The sequence below is a fragment of the Miniopterus natalensis genome, chromosome 12 (genome assembly GCF_054644295.1).
Source record: "Miniopterus natalensis isolate mMinNat1 chromosome 12, mMinNat1.hap1, whole genome shotgun sequence".
Classification (NCBI taxonomy): Eukaryota; Metazoa; Chordata; class Mammalia; order Chiroptera; family Miniopteridae; genus Miniopterus; species Miniopterus natalensis.
The window spans coordinates 72,067,275-72,090,035 of NC_142092.1; the positions used below are offsets into that span (position 1 = coordinate 72,067,275).

Here is a 22,761-nt window from a genome sequence, read left to right on the forward strand (position 1 = left end):
GCTCTGGGTGCTGCTTCGGCGCTTCCACAGTCGCTGATTTACTCTGTTTCTTTTGTGCAAACAGTCAGCTAAGGAAACAAGCAAGCCTTGCAAGGCAGGTGCGTGCGGTAGGGAGGGCAAGTGCACACGCAACAGGGAGACCTTCGCTTGTGTTTCCTTCCACGTGCATGGAGCGCCGTGTGTGCCAGGAGCTGCCCCGAGGACTCCTGGCGGACAGACGGACAGGTGTACGATGCACGTGAGGCTCTACCTTCCCGTCCTGTTGAACAGGAGCGATGCCCCCGCCCCTTCTCCCCACCCCCACCACCCTTGCCCTGCACGGGTGGCAGCGGTCACCACAAGCCTCTGGATGGAAGATGCTCCTTCTTCACGCACGTGGACCCTAAAGAGGGTTAGAGGAAATAAGCTGCATCAGCCCCACTCACCGCGTCCTCAAAATCAGGCTTGCCGCCTGCTGGAGACCCATCAGACTAATTGTTTGATAAATCTCCAAAAAAGACATCATTTCTTTCACCTAAGCAACAAAGCTCCTGACTGCAAGAAAGGGAGAGAAGGGCCCCTCTGTTGAGTCTGGCCTTGGCCGTAAGAGGGCGGTAGCCTCCTTGGAGCCAGCCAGGGCGCCAGGCCTGGGAATCCCTGCTGGCCCAGGGTGCGATTCATTCTTCAGAGTTCAGTTTGATCGGGAGAGGGATGGACATACCCTTCACCCCTCCCATTCGCACAGCGCTCACATTTACAGAGCCTGTCGCAGGGGGATTATGGATACTGTTTAGTCTGTCCGGGCTGCTGCAACACAATACCGTAGCCCGAGTGGCTTATAAACGACAGAAATCTATTTCTCACAGTTTGGGAGGCTGGGAAGTCCCAGATCTAGGCACTGGCAGATTCGATGTCTGGTGTCCGGTGTCTGGTTCACAGATGGCTGTCTTTCCATTGTGTCCGCACATGGCTCAGGGAGTGAGGGAGTGCTCTCTGGTCTCTTTTATAAGGACACTAATTGAATTCATGAGGGCTCCACCCTCATGACCTAATCAACTCCCAAAGGCCCCTACCTCTTAATACCATCACCTTGGAGGTCAGGATTTCAAAATATGAATCTGAGGGGGGTTGCACACAAACATTCAGTCTATTGCCCATACCCTTTTACAGAAGGGGGGAACCAAGGTCCAAAAAGGACTAGAACGCCCACAGCAGGTGGTGGCAGGGTTGATGTTTCTGCCAGCTGCACCTGCTTTTCCCCGGAGCCTGCACCCTCACCGAGCCTTCTGGAGGGCCTGGTCCTTGGCTGAGTACTGTATAAACGTCGTGTTACTTGGTCCTCACACTCGGCCCGTCTGGAAGGTAGGCACTGCTGTCCCTGACGGTAGTTTAGGGTCGCTGAGGTCCAACAACAGACCGGCAGCTGGGACTAGAAGCCAAGACTCCAGACTCCATGCTGGTGGTCCTCTCTTCACACCACGGAGACAGCACAGCGAGCACCTGGCAACAGAGTCACATCCCAGAGGGGCTTGTTAGAAACAGAGATCTCTGAGCCCAGACTTGGACGCTGAGGTTCTACAGTGGTGGGGGCCAGAAGTCGGAGTGTGTGTTTTTACTGCCTCAGTGATTTTAATGACTGATCAGACCTAACGTTCATGGATTCCCACACATCCATCTACCTCCCCGCGTGTGTATCTCCAAGACCACCCCTCCAAAACAATCAACCTCATCTCTCACCTGGGCGTCACCTCCTAGCTCATCCCCCTAATTCTGTGTCTGCTCCTCCTACCAATGAATCTCCATACAGTAGCCAAAGGGAGCTTTTAAACACAGGATCAATTTAAACCACTTCCCTGCTGAGAAGGCTTCTGGTGGCTTCGCTTTACACTGAGCATAAAATCCAAACTCATCATTTTGGCCCCTGCCCATCTCTGACGTCACTCACCTCCTAACCTGCTCCCCAACTCACCACACTACAGCTGGAAGCACTGGTCGCCCCTCGGTCAGTCTCATCACCACCCCTCTCTGCATGCAGGTCTCTTCCCCCAGGTCCTTGTGTGGCTGGCTGCTTCTCCTCACTCAGGTCTCAGCTCAAAAATCACTTCCTCCAGGAAGCCTTCCCTGACCACCTTGTCTGGAATAATCCTCAGTAGTCTCACACTCTGTGCCACCATCCACCGTCCCTAATCACTCCAAGGCCAGGTACTAGAGAGCTGGGCGCAGCGCCCGGGGCTCAGAGCCCACTGAAACTGTTCAAACTAGCCCGTCCTGCAGCTGCTCGCCCTGCCTCGCCCACTCCGTCCCGTGGAAACTGTAGTAAAGGCTCTGTCCACATTGCCTCCTCGCTCCTCCATCCCTAGTTGTCCCCACCGCTTCCCCGTGTGGCCCCGGGGGTGTGCCCTGCCTCTAGACTCTAGAGGGTTGCGAGCAGAGCAAAATTTTCACCACGATTCGGGTGGGCTCGTCCCCGTGTCTCCAGCAGGGGGAAGCGTCTGTAGCAGCCGGTCATTAGACGCGCTTGGTCTGCAATTGCCGCTGCTGCCACCAGGTGGGTTCCGGACACTGGGCTGAGCTCCTGCGATCTGCAGCTGGGACTTACAGAAAAAAGCTGTTTAGATTTTTACCCAGGGCCGCGGCCTTCTAGGCCCTTCGTTAGGAATCCAGCATGGCTGTCAGAGCGGCAGGGCCGCCGGGCCAGGAGGGTTTAATCTGCGTCCAGAGAGAATGGCTTCAGGGCAGAGAGCTGTGGCTAGAGGCCTGGGTGGGGGCTGCAGTGGGAGGATGGTAATGCGGGGGCCGCCAGAGGCATCAGAAGCCTAGTGGTGAGGTATCAAAGGAAGGGCAAGGTTTGTGATGGGGGGGAGCAGGAGCAAGGGTGACGTCCCGCACTGGCCGCCGGGGAAGGAAACCCCAGATGGGACATGCAAATGAACACATTAAATGTACATCTCTGCCCATGCCCCCGCCTGCCAGGCTGCCATCCTCCAAAGCATGGCGATCTTTGTGGGTACACGCCTGAAGCTCTGAAGGGGATGGCCTGTGCGCGTTCCAGTATCTACAGGTGTGTGCGCAGGTGCACACATGGCTACATGAGGATGCCAGGGTGGGGGGGGTGGGGGGGTGCCTGAGGTGGCCAGTAGCCTGAAAGAGTAACACCCTCCTGGCTGGCATGTGCTGGAGCACAGGTGTGAACTCACACTCCCGTGTCATGCCTCCCCTGGAGGGAGGAGGGAGGAGCCAGGGCCTGGGCCTGCACCGATGACCCCTCTGCTCTTCGGTTCTCCTCAGGGAGGGTCTGAAATAGATGCCCAAAGTACTTGGGAATTCTAGGCATTGAGAGGGCACTTGGTGGCCATCTTGGCCTCCCTCACTGACTGCTTGAATTCCTTCAAATTGTCCATGAAGGGGGGGGGGAATAAAAGGAAGTAAAAATTTTGGGGAAGTCACAAAACATGATGCTAATATTTGCAAGTCAGCTGGAAAGCAGGAGTCAGCCCAGCCCCTTCGGAGATTTCTGGTTGCTTTGCACCGTGGCCATCTCTTTGGGAGCTAACAATCCGTTGTGACAGAAAGATTATTCCATACAGATGGCACAACGGTAAATGGGACGACTCCTCTCCCCTCCAGCGCCCAGGCACTTTCCGTATTTCCTTTTCATGTAGACAGAAGTGTCGGTACATTCAGATGCTAAGTGATAAATGCTCCAAGTAATTTTTATTTTTGAATACAAGAGGTACAAATGTATTTACAGTTATACATATACAGTCAAATAATATATATCACAGTTTTGTAAATATCATTTTAGGTAAATATTTACAAAGTTAAAGTGACCATTTTCTGGAAGTAGAACACAGTTTCTTGAAAACTCTATACATTTTATACTTTTCATTAACATCATTATAGTTTCTTTATCTTACAAAACGCCCCCTGGAAATACTGGTAAATGACTGCAAGGTGGGAGAGATGACACCAGAGGGCGCCCAGGGTCAAGTTCGGGGAAACTTGCGAAGGAGCAGGGAGAGTTCGGGCGAGCAGGGCGGACCCCTCCCCGCCGCCACCGCCGCCACCGTCCCGCACAGCTAGGAAGGGCTTTCCGGGCAGACAATCCAGTCTGGCCCTCCTCTTGCTGCAGTGTGGCGAGGACCGGCAGGAAAACGTCCCTTTCCCAAGCACGGTGTCAGGGCTGAAGGGGAGGGGGCCTCGGTCCAACTCTCTCATTTTATACATGAGGAAAAGGGAGACGGAGGCCCAAAGAGCGGCAGGGCCTTGCCGGGGTCCCACAGCGGATTTCCGTTTTGCCTGCACTCTCTCAACACTGCAAAGTTTTCGCGGCTCATCCATCCCCAGGGAGCCGGGGTGGGGGGGGCTTGCAGGAGACACCCTTCCCCAGGGCACTGCAGGTCTGTCGGGGCCTCTTCGGGCAGCCCCAGCTCCCACGGTAGTGTCCGTGACTCCAGACACTGCAGAACACTAGTCTCAAGAGGCAGGAGGAGGAGACAGACGGGCGAACGCCGGGCCACACAGAGACAGGGAGGTCGCCGTCCCTCCATTCCCAACTTAGCTCTCGACCGGGGAGTTAGCGGTCCCTTCCCCCTCTTAGGGCCCTCGGAGACTTTCATTCCCCTCTCCTGCCACCCACGAGGGCTGGCAGCCTTGGCAGCCGGTTCGATAGGAGGAAGGAGATTCGGCGGTTAGGCCGGGCTGGGGACCACCCACCCAAAGAGGCGGCGGCCGAGCAGCTGCCACCAATGGGTGGCGCCCAGGGAAGGAACGTAGTCCCCCAGTGTCCTCATCTGAAAGACGGGTCGAATGTGTATGCCCGGGGCTCCCTCTTGGAGCGCACCGGCCGCTTCCAGCCCCGAGGTCCAGTCCGAGGAGAGGGCGGCCAGGAGCCTCCGCGCGGCCGGCGCGGGAAGGGGCGCGGAGGGGGCGCGCGGGCGGGGCGCGGGCGCGGCACGCGGCAAGGGCTCACAGCACCATGGCCGGCAGGTGGTGCGCGGCGGCCGCGGCGGCGAGCGCGGGCGCGTGCGGGTGTGGCGCGGGCAGCGCGGGCGAGTGCGCCTGCAGCGCGGCGCTGGGCGGCCGGTGGCGCGCGCTCTTCTGGTGGGCGCGCAGGCCGGCCAGCTGCGAGTAGGCGCTCTGGCACACCTGGCACTTGTAGGGGCGCTCACCCGTGTGCAGGCGCACGTGGTTGCGCAGCGTGGACGACTGGCTGAAGCGGCGGTTGCAGAAGCGGCAAACGAAAGGCTTGTCCAGCGTGTGGATGCGCATGTGCGAGCGAAGGTTGCTGCGGGAGTTGAAGCCCCGGTGGCAGATGACGCAGCGCATGCGACCCGCGGTGCCCGCCGCTGAGTCGGCCGGGTGGAAGTCCTCTGGCCGCCAGGCCCGGGCAGGGGAGGGTGAGCAGGGTCCAAGGGGCAGGCGGAGATGGGGCAGAGAGTGCAGCCTCGTTAGAACCGCGCATCGGAAGCCCGGGGCCCACGCCCCCCTACTCCCACGTCCCCCACGCTTGCGCTCCTCTCCGGGATCCGCCCACCTCCAGTCCACTGCTGGTTCCGGGCAACTGATGGGCAGCACTGGCAGGGGATGGAGGAGGTAGCAAGGGCCCTGGCTTAGGGTCAGACAGGAGCTGGCTCCAGACCACGCTGTGAGACTCAGTGACTTAGCCTCACCAAACCTCGACTTTCTCATCTATAAAATGGGAGCCTCCTAAACTCCCGGGGCTCTGCAGGACTACAGGAGCCGGTCACCAAAAGCTGCCGGCTACTGAAGACCACTCTGTGCTGAGCCCTTACCTGCCTGGGCCCGCGTGGGAAGGAAGCACCGGCCTCAGCCGCCTTCCCTAAGCCTAACTATTACAACTCCCCCACCCCTCAAAAAATTCCTTTCACTTACCCCACACACATCTACTGAGTGCCTACTGTGGACAGAGAACTGCACCTCACCTTCTCCACCTCTGAACCGGGGGAGTAATAGCATCGCCCTCAAGCCTGCTCTATGGACTACAGAAATTACTGTTTGTAAACACTGCTTGCAGAATAAGGGCTCCATAAATTCATGAGCCTCAGGTTCATCCTCTAAAAGTGAGAATCACATCCACAAGGACTCAGAGGCCCGGAGTGGGATAACCCTGCAAAACAGCCCAATACTGGGCTCAAACAGGTCTTGAGAAAATGGTCTGTCAGGATGACAGCGGCCCCCCACCTCACACACAAAGGCACCCTGCTGGCCTCCCTTCAACAGTTCACACTGAGCGCCTACTCTGCCAGGCTGGGCACCGGCCACAGAGCGGGAAAGGCACAGAGTGTCAGGGCTGGCAGGGAGCTCAGAGATCACCTTTCCCAACCTCCTTCCTTTAAAGATGGGGAAACTGAGTCACAGAGCCATTCCCGAGACTGCACAGCAGAGCTGGCACTTCACCCAGGCTCCTGCAGCCTGGCCCTGTGCTCCCCCTGCCAATCAGGCTGCCTCTGGTGGCCCACCTCCACCTCCACCTCCACCACCTGCTCCCAGGCTGTTCTAGCCAGAGACCAGGAGGACTGCCTTCCGCTCGTGCCTGGACCATGATGGTGGCTCCAGAGGCAGCAGCCTCCTTGAACCAGCAGGTCCCATGCGCTGAATGGTGCTGGAGGCTGAGCCAGGAGCCTCCTCACCACACGCACGGCTCCGTGGGGCCCTGGTCACGGGCCTTGTGGAGAACACCTACCATGCTTGTTCTTCTTCTGCTCCTCCTCCAGCCCAGGTACGCCGGGGATCCCCAGGAAGGTGTTGTGCGAGTTCCCGTACCACACCAGCAGCTCCTGGTCAGGGGGGATCATCTATGGAGGAGGCAGGAGGAGGTCAGGGAGGCAGCCAGTATGGGGCGGGGGGCTGGGGCAGAGCTCTGCACATCCCCTCACAGGTAGGCGGCAGCTACCCTGGCACCTGCCATGGAGATGTGGCTCCAGTCTCAGCCCCAAGAAAGCCACTCGGGTCAGGTTTCCCAAGCCATCTCCAGCAAGATGCACAAACACGGGGACCCTGGGATGCTCTGCTAGCCCCTCTCCCTGCCCAGGTTTCTTGCCATCTGCTGGGATCAGAGCGGCCTCCCAGCCACGCAGGCGCTCCCAAGCTGATGGCAACAGATGGAAGCTCACAGCAAGCAGAAGGAACAGAGGACCAAAAGTTAGGAAACTTTTCATTTCTTACTAAGCAGAACCAGAGTCAGCCAGGCCTGGAGTCTGCAGGGCTGAGCTGGATGGTCCCAAGGAGCGTGGGGTGCGGGGTGCCCTATTGTACTTGGTTACACCTCGCCTGATAATGGCCCTTCCCTCCATCACAGGGCTCTGCAGGGCTTTGTAAATGTGAGTGCTGTGAGAATGGAAGGGGTTAAGGTTATGTCCATCCCTCCTCGGATCAAACTGAACTCTGAAGAATATACTCCATCCTTGGTCAACAGGAATTCCCAGGCCTAGCTCCCTGGCTCGCTCAAAGGAGACTACCACCCTCTTATGGCCCTGACAGCCACTACAGAGAAGCTCTCGGGTGGATGAACACCTCCACCTAAGCAAATACCTGGCCGCTCAGCCTTACTAAAATCCACTGTGCGAGTTCCCAGGTCTGTGACATAGACCTGCACAGATGGTGACAGGGCTCCGCTGCTCCCAGGGGAAGACCTGCCCCAGGGAAATGGTCATCAGGAGGGGGGATTTGCAGTGACAATCCCAGGAGCTGTGGAAGGCCACTCCTGAGTGGGGCTGACCATAAACATCACACTCCGAGACATCTCAAGGGACCCACCAGTTACCCCTGCCAAGCCGGGAACCCTCAGGCCCCAGCCAGCTAGAGCAGATGAGAGGGACAGCCCATCACCCTCCTGAGTCCTCCAGAAGAGCCGGCTTTGGCACCCCCCCAGGGGGTCATTCTGATCTGTCCAGAGAAAGATGGACAGCCCTAGGCAACAGCTGGTTTATTTTCCTGGTGGGCCCTGTTTTAGGGAAGCACAAAGCATCAGATGGATTCCACTTGGGGAGTCTGACAGCAGTGCAGGGCCCTCCCTTGGTCTCTGTGGTCATGGCGAAGGCCCACCCCTTCCATGTGGTTCTGGCCCACCATACTGAGAACCTGCACACCTTCCTTTAGGCAGAGCTGGGAAGACTCTCAGACAGTCACACCCAGCTCTGCTCCCTGGGAGCCGAGGGACACAAAGAGAGATGGGTGGGAGAAGGACTGTGCGAGGAGCCCAGGTGACGGAGCCCTCCTAGGACTCAGCCAGGGGTCACAGTGCCCCTTCTCGACCGGCTGCAGGGCCCAAGCACATCACGAGCCTCAGGGTAAGTGAGGAGTGAGAACAGGCAGAGGGGGCCACGCCAGCTCAGACGACAGGGCTATGGAAGAACCAAGTGCAGTGTGAACCCAAGGAAAAAGAGGTGCTGCCTCAAAGGAAGCAGGCACCACAGCGAAAGGACCGGTGGCCTCTCTGGTCATTCATAGTCATGGCCATTCCCCAGAGGCCAGCGGGTCAGAGCTGGAGGCCCTGCTGGAAAACAGGCGGTGAAGACAGAGGCTTTATGAGCCCCTCAGAGAAGAGGAGGCTGGAACTAAAATATTTCAAATAAGCTCATAGTGAAGGATGCCACTTGCCATGAGACAGTACAAATGGGGCCTGTCACCAGGTCCTGGGTGACCTCTCGTAAGTCACTTTGCCTCAAATGAGGGGGCTGAGGGTCTGTGGGATCCCCCAACTTTAAGGCTCTGATTGTAAGTCACCTCCAACATTGTCCCAACCCCTGGCTTCAATTCTTAGACAAAACCCAACATTTATCCACCGTGGTTTTTCTAACACAACCAGCTCCACTGCAGACAGTCTGAACGAGCCCCTTCCTTCAGGAGACAGCATGCAGAGGGTTCCAGCTCAGGCTATGCTGGGGTCTACTCGGGCCCCCCACCTGCTAGCATGTGACCCTGGGCAAGTCTCTGGGCCTCAGTTTCCTCAGCCATAAAGCAGGGCAGCACCACTGCTCTGGCCTCACCGGGTGCTTGTCAGGGTTCAGTGGAGCCAGGCACACAAAGCTCTTTACACGATCAATACACGGGAGAGCTTGTTATGATGCCCCCCTCCAGAGCTTGCCAGCCTCTCAGAGACGCTGGCAGCAGTCTCTGGCGCATCAAAGTCCTGCAGTCATCCCGGCAGAGCAGGCAGGGTGGCGCTGGGCCACTGGCTGGCGTCCTGGCACCAGTAAAGCCCTGACCCATGGCTTTGCCTTCACTGCAGGCCCCAAAGACACCAGCCCCGGCTATGGTGCCACTTCCCACCTGCAGAGCACAGACCAGGATGGGAGGCTCAGCCAGCCCCCCTCCCCCGCTGATGTCACCCTGAGCCGCATCTCCACCTCCAGACTCAAAGTTTGGAAATCAAATACCTAAGTCAACACTGGTCTTTTAATTTTTTAAATTTATTTTTTATTTTTTGTTAACCCTCACCCGAGGATATTTTTTCCATTGCTTTTTAGAGAGAGTGGAAGGGAGGGGAGGAGGGGGGAGAGAGAGAACCACTGATGTGGGAGAGACACATCAGTACATCAGTTGGTTGCCTCCCGCAGGTGCCAGGGTCAGGGCTGGGGATGGAACCTGCAATCAAGCCGCACGGGCCAGGGCTGGCCTTTTCATTTTAGTTGACAATAACAATTATTATTAAATATAACAACAAAAATGGTGGTGATGAATGAGGTACCACCAACTCCAAGACTGCACAAAATTTGAATATTATGGTGCAAAAAAGCTTCAATATTGACTGTTTCAATACACCGGTGAGTCATTTACTTACTAACATTTTTTAAACGTACTAAGATTAGCCCTGGCCAGTGTGGCTTGGTTGGAGCATCCCATGCACCATACGGGAGGCAGCTGATCCATCTTTCTCTCTCACATCGATGTTTCTCTCCCCCGTTCCTCTTTCTCCAAAATCAATTTTCTAAATGTACTGAAGTAATTTTACTAAAACTAATTATAAAATTAAAACGGTGATGTGGACCCACGGACAAAAATGTGTAAACACATAAAAGGGTATATAATGAAAAGTAGGTCTGTCTCCCACTCTGGATGCCCAGTCACGATGGCATTTTGAGACAATGAACAAATGCTGTAATGCTGTAATTTCATGGGGAGCAGATGATGGGGCAGAGTGACTTCCATTTTCTACATGATGCATTTGATTAAAAATATAATAATTAGTCTGGCTGGTGTGGCTCAGCAGTTGAGCATATGACCCAGGAGATTGAGGTTTGAGTACCGTCAGGGCACATGCCTGGGTTGCAGGCTTGATCCCCAGTGGGGGGCCTGCAGGAGGCAGCCGATCAATGAGTCTCATCACTGATGTTTCTCTCTCCCTCTCCCTTCCTCTCTCTGAAAACAATAAAGACATATTTAAATATATATATTATAATGAGCCGCTCTCATACTATTTTTATACACAAAAAAAATTTTTTTAAAGAAAAAGAATCTATTAAGAAGAACCTACTGGAATTGAGAATGACACATATCCCCAGACAGTAAGAAGCCACCAGCTCTTGAAGTCCCACCAGGCAAGGCAGCCTCGCCTGCACAGACTCTGGGAACTGAGTCTCTCTCAGCCCTTCAGAGCCCTGGGAAGCCAGCGGCGGCCCCTGGCCTGGACATCTGGTCTCTGCCTGCTCCCAGGCACCCCTAATGCAACAACCGGAGATCAAGACCAGGAGACCAGGGGAGAACAGGCAGCCTCTTCCCTGAGATCCTGGTACTATTGTCCAGAGGCCCCCAGTTTCCCACCAGCCAACTGACTAACAGCAAAGGCCAGCCACAGTCCCCGGCAGGCCTCCTAGTCCTCTCACTAGCGCTGTTTCTTTAAGGCCAACACTCCAGCCTGGACCTGCCAAGGCTCTCCACTGGGGCTCAGAGAACCAGAATCAGCTGTTTTTTCACTTTTCTGGAAGCAGGGACTGGCTCGGGACATGCAATCAACCAAGCAATTACCAAAGCAATTGAGTCCCATATACCCTAAAATCCACATCAGCAAGACTGGGGGCGGGGGTTGGGGGCAGAATATCAGTGCCTGAGTCTTTTATTGACAAATTACACACACTCTCAACTCACGCCTCTCACCCTTCCCTATCAGCCCACAAATTTTGTCCTGCCCCATTTACATTTCAGAATTTTTGTTATAAATTGAAATTACGGGGTTTGGGGCTTGTTTTCCTAATACAAATTCATGCCACACTACTGAACACGTTCCCAGGAGGCTCTGCTGCCCTCCCCTTCCCCTGGCGGCACAGAAGCCCTAGTCTAGAAGGATCTCAGTGTCATCTGGACGAACATCAATTTCCATTGTACCACAGATGTCCCGACACACCAATTAATAGAGTTCCAGCAAACAGATATTGGCCAGGGAGGCCCCACAGCACGGTGACCTAAGGCTCTGTTCTGGGGTCAGACAGGCCTGGATTCAAATCACAGATTGGCAACCTCCTGAGATTTCCCTGGACCCTAGTTTCAGCATTGTTGAAGTGGGGATAGTGAAGGAGAGCACCTTACAAGGCCGAGAGGGCTCCATTTCTAAAAAGCTGCTAAGCCTTAGCAAGGTGCTGGCACGTGGCGAAGGCTCACCCGGGTGGGAGTGTTGTTATTAGAGCTCCTTCACTGCACCCACTGATCAACAAGACCAAAGGAAACAGTGCTGTTGTCATAGGGCCAACAAAAGGAGATGGGGCTCTGGGAAAAATAAAGCTCGACTGCCTGAAATGAAAAGTAGCAAAAAGAAAAAGCCCACATTTCAGGGCACAGTAATTTGCCAAAAAAACAGGGAAGGGAAACACTGGGCATTTTCTTCCCAGTTCCCAAATGCAAAGAAACTTTTGTAACTTACTCTTCCGTCCTTTCCTTGTGCTGAGTTTTGGGAGTCAAAGCTCTTGCTTGCGGGGGTGCGGTTTTGTTTGCCTGGGAGAACTGGGTCCACATGTTCCCCTTTCAACTCAGCCCTCTTCACCTGCAGATAGAACTACTCATTCAACCTTTAGCTCCCACTTGCTATGGGCTGGGAACTTTCTGGAAGTGTCACTTTAGGCGCCTGAGGTTATAGTAAATTCTTCCTGGTTGAAATGAGCAAGGAGGGTGCCCCAGGAATAACGCGCCGGCAGAGAGATAAAGCCAGATGCAAAACAGGCCTGCGCATTCTCCATCGACTGCTGGCCTGGAGACCCCCCCACCTCGTCTCTGTTTGGAGGGCTGGAGTTTTCTATTTGTGGAAAATTTTGGAGCAGCAGTAGCATATTCCGCTTATTGAATAAAGATCTTCCTTCCCATTTTGGGGGCAAGTAATGGGTTCCTGTTATGAAACAGAAATAGTTCTGAGTGACAGAAAGATTAAGAAAACCGATCGCGCGGAGGCCCCTCTCCCTGGCTGACTCTCACACAGGCACGGGACAGGCGGCACCTGGGGAGTGCCCGGGTGCAGCAGTTTCTTCTGGTGGAGCCTAGACGAGCTGGGTGAGCTCCGGCCGAGGACCTGCCGCACGACGGTCACACGGGCCGGGAACACAGTCTGGCAGGCGGAATCTGACATTGCAACACAATCTGAGAAAAGTGTCACTACAGAAAAATGTGCCCAACTTCTCTTAGTAAAAATAAAATAGGTTGCTCAGCTGGAGTATTGTCCTGTACGCCAAGGTTGTGGGTTAGATCCCCGGTCAGGACACGTACAACAATCAGCCAACAATGCATCAATAAGTGGAGCAACAAGCCGATGTTTCTCTCCCCCCCTTTCTCTCTAAGAAACAATAAAAAAATAAAGATAAAATAAAACGGGTGATATTCTGTGTTTCCTTGCCCCTCCCTTAAGCAGTCCCTTCTTCGTAGACGGGCTAACTCTCCAAAGCTAGAGCATTCATGGCCAGATTGGTGCTCTCCAGCCATCAATATCATACGCGATAGGATTTGTTCCTGATCTTCATTTACCAGCTTAAATTCCCGATCAAATGTAGGTGACTTTTAAAAAATCTCATAAACCCAGGTCCCTCCTTGGAGATAGTCTTCAGCTGCCTTGTCCTCTAACTCAGAATTTCTGTATAAGTGTCTATTAACGCTTCCTGGCTCTGTTCAGCGGGATGAGAGACGATGCACAGTGAGACAGACTCAGCCCCACGTCTGCCCAAGTCAGAAACCCTTCTGCCAAAATCACGCAGGCATTCCTAGTCTATCTCCTCTGTGCGTGTGCATGTGTCTGCGTGGGAAGGAGGAATGGCGTGAGTGTGTGTTCCCTGGCTCATCTGTATCAGGATGGCTGGGTAGCAGGGTACACATGTGAGGGGGTGTGTGTGAGGGTGAGAGGGGTGAGGATCCGGGAGGATGCTCTCTATTAGAAGTGGGGTTCAACTACACCTGCGGCCGATTCTAGGATGTCTGGTGGGGAACCCTTGCTCTCACAGGGTGCCAGCCCAGCTGGATGGTCACAGGAATAACCTCTGGCCTGGGCCTGGGCCACCTTCAGTCCTCATCACACTACCTTACACCGACCCACCTCACTTGAACCCCGGTCTCTGTAGGAAAGCTCACCTTTCCTTATCCTTCACTTCCTGGCCCTCCCAGGGTCCCCCGCCCCACACCTCAGCTGGGACCCACTCCCCTGCCACACCAGGCAAACACTGCTCTGAGGTCACCGGTAGGAGATTCCTGGAGCCTCATTATTAGGAACAACCGGGCCTCAATTCCAGAAGCTGTTAGGCCCCAAAGCCCCTCAGGCCTTAGAAGGACTTGGGGCTCTGAGTCCCAAGGAGAAAATGGAGCGTGGACCAACAAGAAGCCATTCTCTGACTCTGGAGAGGCTCTTTCAGACCACCCAAAAAACTCAACCAAGCCCAGCCCACCCCAAGGAGCACTGTGCCTCTCCCCACCTGCAAGCAGGCAGCCCGGACAAGCGTGGGGGAAATGGCCCCACCCCCGAGAAGGCCAGGCAGCTTGCCCGGCAGCTTGTCTGCCTCTGCCCTACCACCTCCTTCTCCCGCCTTCCTGAACCTTTTCATGCCCTGGGCCTGCCTCAGCTCCCCTCCACTGGCCCACGGGAAGTGATCTTTATCTGTCTGCTATCTCTCCCTTCCTCTCTCCTCTGAGAAGCTTTGCCGAGCACAGGCATTAGTGTCAACGCTGTCCCTGATGCCCTGTGAGAGCTCCTGAGTCTGCCTGCCACCAACCGAGACCCAGTTTCCTTGTTGGTAAACTGCAGCGATCACAGAAACCACCCTTGTGGGTTAAACCCATGAGGACTGAATAGGACATTGCACATATGGCACCGAGGAGAAGCCTGGCACCAGAGCGCTCAGTATGTGACGGCTGAGACTAGGCATGATGCACGTCATCGGTGTCCCACTCATACAGAATGAGGGACAACGCGCAGCTCAAACGGTGCAGGCACAGCCGCCTCCCCCACTCAGACGCTTTCCCTGGGCTGCCTGCCTGTGTCTTGCTCTCCAGATCTCTGTGGCTTCTGAATCCCAGGAACCCCTCAGCAGATACCCAGGGGTCTCCCTGTTGAGGTGCTCATGACATTCACAATGGTATCATGTCAAAAGTCTCATCTCTTCTGATCTACAGCAGAAAGACTGCCTGGAGGTCAGGCTCCTGAAGACCGTGATGCGTGCGCCTCAGCCCTACAGCCTGGGCAGGGCCAGCTGGGCTGGTGTCAGTGCTCCTCCATCCGCGACAGACCTCAAACACAGCTGCCCCACATCTTCACCCAGCTGCTCCACTGTTCCCTACACACAGCACACACTCACCTCGATGGCCTTGTAGAAGATGCTGGTGCCAATCTGGACCACCTCCAGGTTCTGCTCTTGCTCATTACGTGCACACTTGATGTAGGTCATCCAGCTTCGGTGGTCCTCCTGGCTGGCATCGATAAAGTAGCGCACTGTGCCATCCTCATTGAACACCTGCACACAGGTGAATCAGGGACCAGGTGAGGCAGGGCTGTGTCGGGTGTGCCAGGCCCAGGCCCCATGCTAGGCACATCCACACACTCTCTTTCCATCCTCACTACAGCCCCAGGAAGTGGACATAGCTCTTACCATCTCAGTTTTCTAGCTGAGGAAAAAGAGGCTCAGAGTGGTACAGTGACTTGCCTGAGGCCAGCTAGCCAGAAGTGACCAACAGGGATTCAGTCTCTTGGGTCCCACAGGCTCCTTCCAAATGTCATGTCCTCTCCATCCCCAGAAAAAAAGGGTCTCCAAGGGATCACCAATAGGACAAAGCAGCATCCAGTTAGTTCTCCAGGGATGGAGAGGTGCTCCCCAGAGCAGTGGAGGGCACTAGCCACAACCACAGAAGATACACAGGAGCCTGGAGAGGTCAGGTTAGCTCACTGTGGCACCTGGCCCCACCTGAGCCCCTTTGTGGGAGCTGCCAAGGATATTCAGAGGTCAAACTGGACCCTAACTTCCTAGCCCAGCAACAAGTAGAGAAAGTAACCACTGGCTTGGGCCTCCAGGGGAGGGAGGAGGTGAGGTTAGGAGAGGCCTCTGGGCCACTCCGTTTCCTTCCTCCTGCTCCTATGACAAGGTGCAGTATTTGTCACTTTCCATAGTTTCTGGATGAAGGAGAAATGCAAGTGGCAAGGCCTGGGAGCCATATGGACTCTCTGGGTCTCAGAGTGCCCCCTCTGTGAAGTGAGCCAACAACAGTCCTGCTCCCTAGAGCCGGCCAGAGCAAAGAGGGTCAGATTTTCCTGAATGAAGCCTTTGGGGACCTGGAAGCTACTGGGGCGGGTTGGGGGGATCCAGGTGCATAGGGTTCCGCCTTGAGCGGCAGGGTCCCAATGGGAATGGCCACAGCTCCCAGCAAGGACAGGAGCAGCTGCAGGGCAGCTGGAGGTCCCACCATGCCCTCTCCCAGCCAGGGCCTACCTCCCACATGAGGTTGTTGTTCTTGCAGATGTCCACGTGCTCTGGGGCAATGACGCGGCCTGTGAAGGGGCCCATCTCGGTGCCCGCCTTGATCCACGTTTTGGAGAAGATACCAAGGCCCTCACCCGGGATGGAGCTCTGAGCGATGATCACCTCCGCTGGGAGCACCAGGCTGGACAGCTTCTGCACCTCTGCAGCCAGAGGGGAGGGGGCGGGGGGCAGGGGGGCAGGGTCAGTGCCTGAGGAGCCACTGGCCCTGCCCACTGAGCAACTCCAAAACCTCCTGGGTGATGCCCCTGAGTGCCCTGGCTGGGGAAAGGGGGCTGTGGAGGCTCAGCGACCACGTGCCCTCTGTTTGCAACCCAGGAACCCTCAGTGTCTTGAAAGCGGTGCTTTGAGGCTTATTTCTAGATTTTTATTTTTATTTTTTTGGTCTCTCCACGAATTCTCAAAGGACCCACAATTTCCCCTGACCTCACCCCGGAAAAGTTTTAAGAACAACTGAACCAACCACAGTGAGTGGTTTTACAAATGGGTAAACTGAGGCCAGCTCCCATGAGGACGTGATGGCCAAGCTGAGACTGCCCAGTCCAGGTTTGGGTTCTTCCGCCGGCCACTTGGATTGAGCTCACTGCGCATCTGCGTGGAGCACAGGGCACTGTCGGAGGCGCCTAGGTGCGGTCAGGGGCTCTGACTCCTTTCGGGGTGCGGGAGGCCCCATTCCCGGGATGGGCTGGCAGTGCTGGGAACAGGCCTTGGACTGCGAAGCCAAGAGGGCTCAAAAGAAATGAGGGATTCTGCGCTCTCTGTGTGACCCTGGGCCGCGCCTGTGTCCCTCCATGCACCTAGGACCCGGGATGCCAGGAAGGGCGGCTCCCTAACCCACACAGATGAGCCCTGAAGTCGCCTCTCTGGGCCTGGAAGAGCTGGGGCGCCCGCAATCCCCCGGGGTCCCCTTGCTGGGCCTGGCAGCGGGTGTGGGAGCGGCGAGACGCACAGGGGCGGCCTTCATGTCTTACAAGGTTCCCCTCTAAGCTACCTGGGAAAATACCCGGCGAGCTGGCCGGCTGAAAGGGGGGGTTAAACGGTGTCCGTTGCGGCGCAGCCGGCAATTTGTCACGCTGTTAAAGTGATTGCATTCATTCGGCTCCATTCGAAAGAAATTGCTAATTCTAAATTCATTAGCCCTGGAAGAATGCTGTAGCAGTAAATTGTAGCTCAATGCGGAGGGGACTTGTTTAAAAGGGGCCGAGGAATTCCCCTTACAAAAAGCGGGGATTAGATGGTTGACATAGCGTGAATGGAAGTGGAATTAGTCTGCACGGTAAATTAAGGAGGAACAGAAATCGTACAGGGGGAAGAGAGGGCGACGGCAGAGATGCCGGCGCGGGGGGGATATTGTTTGCGGGTTGATGAACGACGAATAAGAACTTGAGACATCTTAAGAAAAGAAACTCCTCTCGCTCTTTCTCTCCCTCGCCCTCTCCGGGGCTCTCTCTCCCCGCCTGTCCGCCCTCCGCCCCCTCTCCAGCCCCCGCTGCCTTTTAAAGTTCTCGGTTTAAGTGGGAACTTTCGCGGGTCAAGCCCAAGTTAACTAAATGAATTTAAAACCCCTTCTTTCTGAGTCAACTGCTATTACACGCCTAGTAAGGCTTTAAATGCCAGGAACCCGCCAGCTCAAAGGGGCGAGGGCGGGCGGCGGGGCGCGGGCCTTCCCGGAGCCCCGGGTGGGGAGCTGGCCTCCGCCCGGCCGGGCTCAGCGGTTCGCGCCCCGAGTCGTCTTATGGGAAACTGAGGCACGCGGGGCACCGGGAACGCCCAGGGCGGCGCCAGCAGCTTCAGAGCCTCGCGTCTCTGCGGCAGCCGGAGCGTCGCCAGCGGGGCATCGAGGGCGGCCCGGAGGAGGGGACGCGACCGGCCTCGACGGCGCGACTCACCGCCGGAGAAGGACTGGGCCAGGACCTCGGCGGTGAAGGCTGTCTTGGGGCTGGCGTGGTGGCTCTTGTCCTCGAAGAGCTGTTCGCCCAGCACGTTGCGCCAGCGGCCGTACAGGAAGCTGTGCAGGATGTCGGAGGTGATGACCTCGGCCAGCGCCAGCCCCGGAGCTTTCAGCCCTGACTTGAGCACCAGGGCCTCGGCCGGGAGCACGGAGCCCATCATGGGCAGCCCGGGGCGCGCCGGCGCCGGGACGGACGGCGAGCAGACCCGGGGGTGGGCCGGGGGCGAGAGGGGAGCGAGGAGCGCGAGGCCGGCGGGAGGGAAGGGAGCAGGGCGAGGCCGAGGTGCAGGAGGGAGACGAGGGGTGCTGGGGAAAGTGAGCGAGGGGAGCGAGGCGGAGAGGAAGCGAGGGAGCGAGCAGGGGGGGCGGCCGAGGAGGCGCAGAGGGCGGCAGGCGGGGGGCGGCGGAGGCGGGTGCGGGCGGGTGGCTGCAGAGGAACGGCAGCGGCGAGGGGCTCGGACGTGCGCTGGCCTCCCGCACACCGGCCGGGGCGGTCTTCGCCTTGGCGAAATCTCCGCGCCTTTATAGGAGCCTCAGTGACCCTCCTAATTGGTTATTAATGACGCCCTGACGTCGGACAGACTCGTACCCTGCCTGGCTCGAGGAGCCTCAGCCGCCACAGCCCCCCGCCGCTCCTCCCGCCCCTCCCGGCCCTTCCCCCCCTCCCCTCGGGAAGCCCGGCTGGGAGGGAGGCTCGGCCCGCCTCCGGGCGAGGAGGGGACGGAGCTGGGGAGGGGGCTCGGCGAGGCTCGCTCGGACCCCGGGACTGGACCGGGCGCGAGGGGACGCTGGCCTCGGGCGCAGGCCCCGTGCTCGCCCACTGTCCAGGCCAGATCTGCGCCGGGCCGGCCGGACGGGTCCCAAGCTCCTTGGCCCGACCCAGGGCTCTCCGGGGCTCCACGCCCGGGACCACGGCAGTCGCCCGGGAACCGCAGGCCCAGCGCGGTCCGTGCTGATTCCGCTGCGCAGACGGAGCTGCCGCCGCCGGCGCTTCGCGTCAAACGGGTGCTGCAGTCCCCCGCTCGCCGCGCAGGCGGTGCGAAGTCGTCCCCGGGCGGACAGGGCCGCTCGGTGGGGTTGTGGTGGCCGTCGGGTCGCCAATGGGCTCCTGGCCCCGGGAGGGTTAGGTCGGGAAGGGCAGACGGAGATCCACACTAGCCCCCGGCTGCTCGGAAAAGGCTTTCCTGCCGGATGCGGGGGAGACGGAGAGGGGTCCTCCCTGTACTGAGCGGCAGCAGTCGTGCCCCCGAGCTACCGACACTGAGTCAGGCCTCCCGGCTCCTTTGCTCAGGTGCGACCCGGGAAAGCGCTGCATCCCCCACTCCTTCCTTCTCGCCTTCTACCCCTTTCTCTTCCAGCCTCCACCTTCTCCCCTTTCCTCCCGACTCCTCTGCTCCCCATCCTGCCAGGAGGTTTTCTGCTAGGAGGCTCCAAGGCAGGGAGGGAGTGCCAGCACCGTCTCTCTCTTGGTCTTTCTCCGCAGACCCGGAGCTGCTGAGCCCACAGCCTCAGCGGGAAGGACACAGCTTCCTGCAGGCATTGCTGACTCCTGCGAGTAGTCGCAGGTCCCCAATTCCAGCGCCAGACAAGGGAGGGAGTCTTGGGGACACTTCCTCCACCTGCAGAACTCCTCAGTAGGTTTTCCCCACCCGTTATTTCAGGTTCCATTAACAGAACCGCGTTAGCTCGAGGAAGCCGACTCTCCAGGCCTCCACAGGGTGGAAACTTGGGTGGAGAGGCTCCTAGCCTTTCTACCAGGAGTCGGCCTCAGGACCCTTGGCAAAGATCCCCTTCCACCAAGGAGGTCCGGCCTTTGCTAAACAGCCTCACACCTGGCAGCCCTGGATTCCTGGCCTCTGCATGCTGGGTTCTGGCCAGTGATCTCCAACATCCCAGGGTCCCCACCCGGTAGCAGATTAAGGACTTGGGCAACCCCCGGCTTTTCAGACCCAGGGTCCCGGGCGGCCTCCTGGCTGAACCCTGGAGAGGTTGCAGCGGGCAGAAGGCATGACCTTCGGGCCTAGGCCAGCAGAGGGCAGCGCAGCGGAGGAGAGCGCGCAGCCCGCGGATTAGGGTCCCTTCCAGAAGCCTCCAGCTGTCACACTGGCTCTGGCCTGAGCCCAGGGGCAGGCAGGGTCCCCGCACAGGAGCCACACCGACGCTGGGGACCCTGCTTCTACGAAGACTTGGTGAGGAGGAAATGCGCCCCGGAGAAGAGGAGACTACATCGGGGAGCTCGGCCAGGGGCCACGAGCTCAGTTCTCAAGCCCGGCCGCCAACCTCAAGGCCTCTGGGAGACCAAGGCGGATGAGGGCTTCTGTGCGCTCTTGGGCTGGCCCTTCTCCTCTGGGCTACCGTGTCCCTTCTGTGCAATTGTTTGGGTTGTACTTTGTGAACTGAGGTTTCTTTCTCCTTGTGTGTCTTCGGGTCAGTTGACTTCCCTCTGAAAGCCCTGAGGATTTTGCCAATTCTGCACCACACCTCACTAAGAAAAGCCCTCTGGCGAGCAACATTTGGGTCCTGACCCTAGCTAGGGGTCAGAAGGTGAAAGGACCGAGGGGTATGACCGCCAGGGAGCCCTATTCCTTTCCCCAAGTCCAGCGGTGCTGGGGGTGGGGTGTTTTCGGAGCCCAGAACAGCCTCCCAACTCGTGCGCCCGCTGGCCCCACGAGTCTCCACCGTAAGGTCAAATTTCATGCTTCTGGTCTGGCCATAGCCCCACCTGGATCGGGCTCCAGGAGAAGGGGGTCCCATAGGAAGAGCCCAAGTCTCAGGGCCCACTGAAATTGGGGAGCCAAGAACCCTGCGTTTTCATCTCCCCTCGCTGACACTGCGAGGGAGAAAACTGCACCTTCAGGGGTTTCTCCGCGGATGAACGGTATATTTTTCCACGGGGCCAAGGCGCGGCGCGCGGGTACTGAAGCCCCTGCGCTGGCCCCGGCAGGGCCTGAGCGCCGGCGCTGCCCCCCCCCCCCCTCACGCCCGGGCCGCCGCTCCGCCATCTCTTTAATATTCATGGACGTTAATAGAGAGGCCCCCAGTATATCTGTCCTTTGTGGGCCGCTCGTAGGGCTTGAATAGGCCCCGGCCCCCTTTCTTCCGCGGGGCTTCCCGAGGGGCCGGGCCAGGAGTGAATGGCCCGCTACCCGCCCCGCGTCCCCACCCCCTCGCGGAGAGAACATCTTTATCGCCGCCGCCCTGCCGCCGCCCGGGCCCCCATTCTCCGGCAGAACGAATCAATCGGCCGCGGCTCTTCGGAGGTCATCCTCGTGGCCCGTCTCCCCCTCTCGCCGAGCCCACGGAGTGGAGAGGGAGGCTGAGGCAGGCCGACGGACCCTAGGACTGGGGGACACGGGGCGGGGAGCAGGGCGGCACCGGGCTGGGCGGGCCGGGCCTCGGCCGGTAACAGGAACTCGGGGCCCGCGGACACCGCGCCGAGTGACGCCTACTTGTTGCACGGCGCGGGCCGCAGCTCCGAGACGAGGGCCGCGGCCTAAATCCAGAAAGCGTCCCACCTCCCTCGAGGCAGCGGTGCCGCCCTTCAAGCAGGGGCCGCGCCCGGAGGCCCGGCGCCCAGAGGGAGGGGTCCCCGGGCCCGCGGCCGGCCCCGCAGGGCGCTTTCGTTCCCGCCAGTGTCCCAGCGGGACCGCGCTCGGGAGAAAGGCCGGCTCCCGGCTCCCCGGTGGGGAGGGCGCGAGGCGGCCGGGCGGGGCCCAGGCGCACGGTCCCCGCTCCTCCCGCCCCGCTGGCCCTCGGAGGCGCAGAAAGGAGCCCATTGTCCGCTGGGAAATACATTTTTGGGGGCCGAGTGAAAGCCGGTCTTTCTTTTGAACTTTAGAAGAAAGTCTTCTGCCCTTGCCCTCGGAGGGAGAGATTTGTGTCCCTCCCGGGGGCCCCCACTAGCCGCCTCCTCACCAAACATCTGCTGGGGGAAAATCCACCCTGGAGGGCAGATCGCGCTCGCTCTAAGCCCCGCGAACTCATTAAAAAGATATTAGCGGCGGGGGCGGCTCCGCGCAGGTATCGATCGGCCGGGATGAGCCCGAGGAGGAAAAGGCGGTGGATGCGGATGCGCCCCGGCCCCCTGCGCCCCAACCTTGTGGCAGGAATGGGGCCCCTGCGCCCTGTGATTCGGCTGCTTCTGGGGCTTCTCCACCCCTTCCCCGGCTCTCCCCGCTCCCTCCAGGCGCCCCCACTCTCTGCCGCGTGCGGGGCTCCAGCCTTCCCTCGCCGCTTCCCCACTCCGCCCGCTCGCCCCGTCGCGCCCACACCTCGGCATCTCCTCCTCCTCGCCCCCCTGCCCTGCCCGCACCGTCTCCTCCTCGATTGCACTCCGGCCCCCCTCAGGCGTCCTCACACCCTCCTGGCTCCCCACTCCCATTTCTCTCTCTTGCTGCCAGGGTCTCACATCTTCCTGGCCCCCATTCCCGCCCTGGCCTTGGGGGATGTCTTCCTCTCGTGGGTCCCCACTTCCCCGCTCCCGGGCCGGTTCTGGGCTCCAGGGCGTCCACAGCCGGCGCGCACAAAGGCTCCACGGCTGCGGCGCTGGGTGGGGGCGGGCGGGGGCCGCCAACGGGCTTCAACGGACAGGACTCGGGGCGGCCGCGGTCTGCGGGCGGAGAGGCCACGGCAACACGGCGCGTGGAGACAGCGCCCTCCCTCAAGCTAATTGGCCTGCGGGCCCGCAGAGACAAAGGCGCGCCCTGGGGTGCCCACGTCGGGCGCTTTCGGCACAGGGCCTGCTCCGTGGCCCGCAGGGGACTGGCACACGAGCCTCTGTGGGAGCCGAGGCGCCTCCCGGAATCCACCCCCCCCCCCGCCCCCGCCCGGGGCCCCGGGTTCCGAGGCCAGCGCCAAAGTCGCGGCAGATCAATGCGG

The 22,761-nt window shown here is 58.6% G+C and overlaps 1 protein-coding gene across 1 annotated transcript; it reads right to left on the reverse strand.

Moving 5' to 3' along the window:
* Nucleotides 1-4,947: 4,947 nt before the first annotated feature.
* On the reverse strand, nucleotides 4,948-18,044 carry PRDM12 (PR/SET domain 12). Its single transcript, XM_016196662.2, has 5 exons — nucleotides 17,822-18,044; nucleotides 15,885-16,075; nucleotides 14,760-14,915; nucleotides 6,686-6,797; nucleotides 4,948-5,351 (listed from the first exon to the last, which is right to left on the reverse strand). Exons 1-5 carry the CDS (start codon nucleotides 18,042-18,044, stop codon nucleotides 4,948-4,950), a joined length of 1,086 nt encoding a protein of 361 aa, XP_016052148.2.
* Between the last annotated feature and the right edge of the window lie 4,717 nt (nucleotides 18,045-22,761).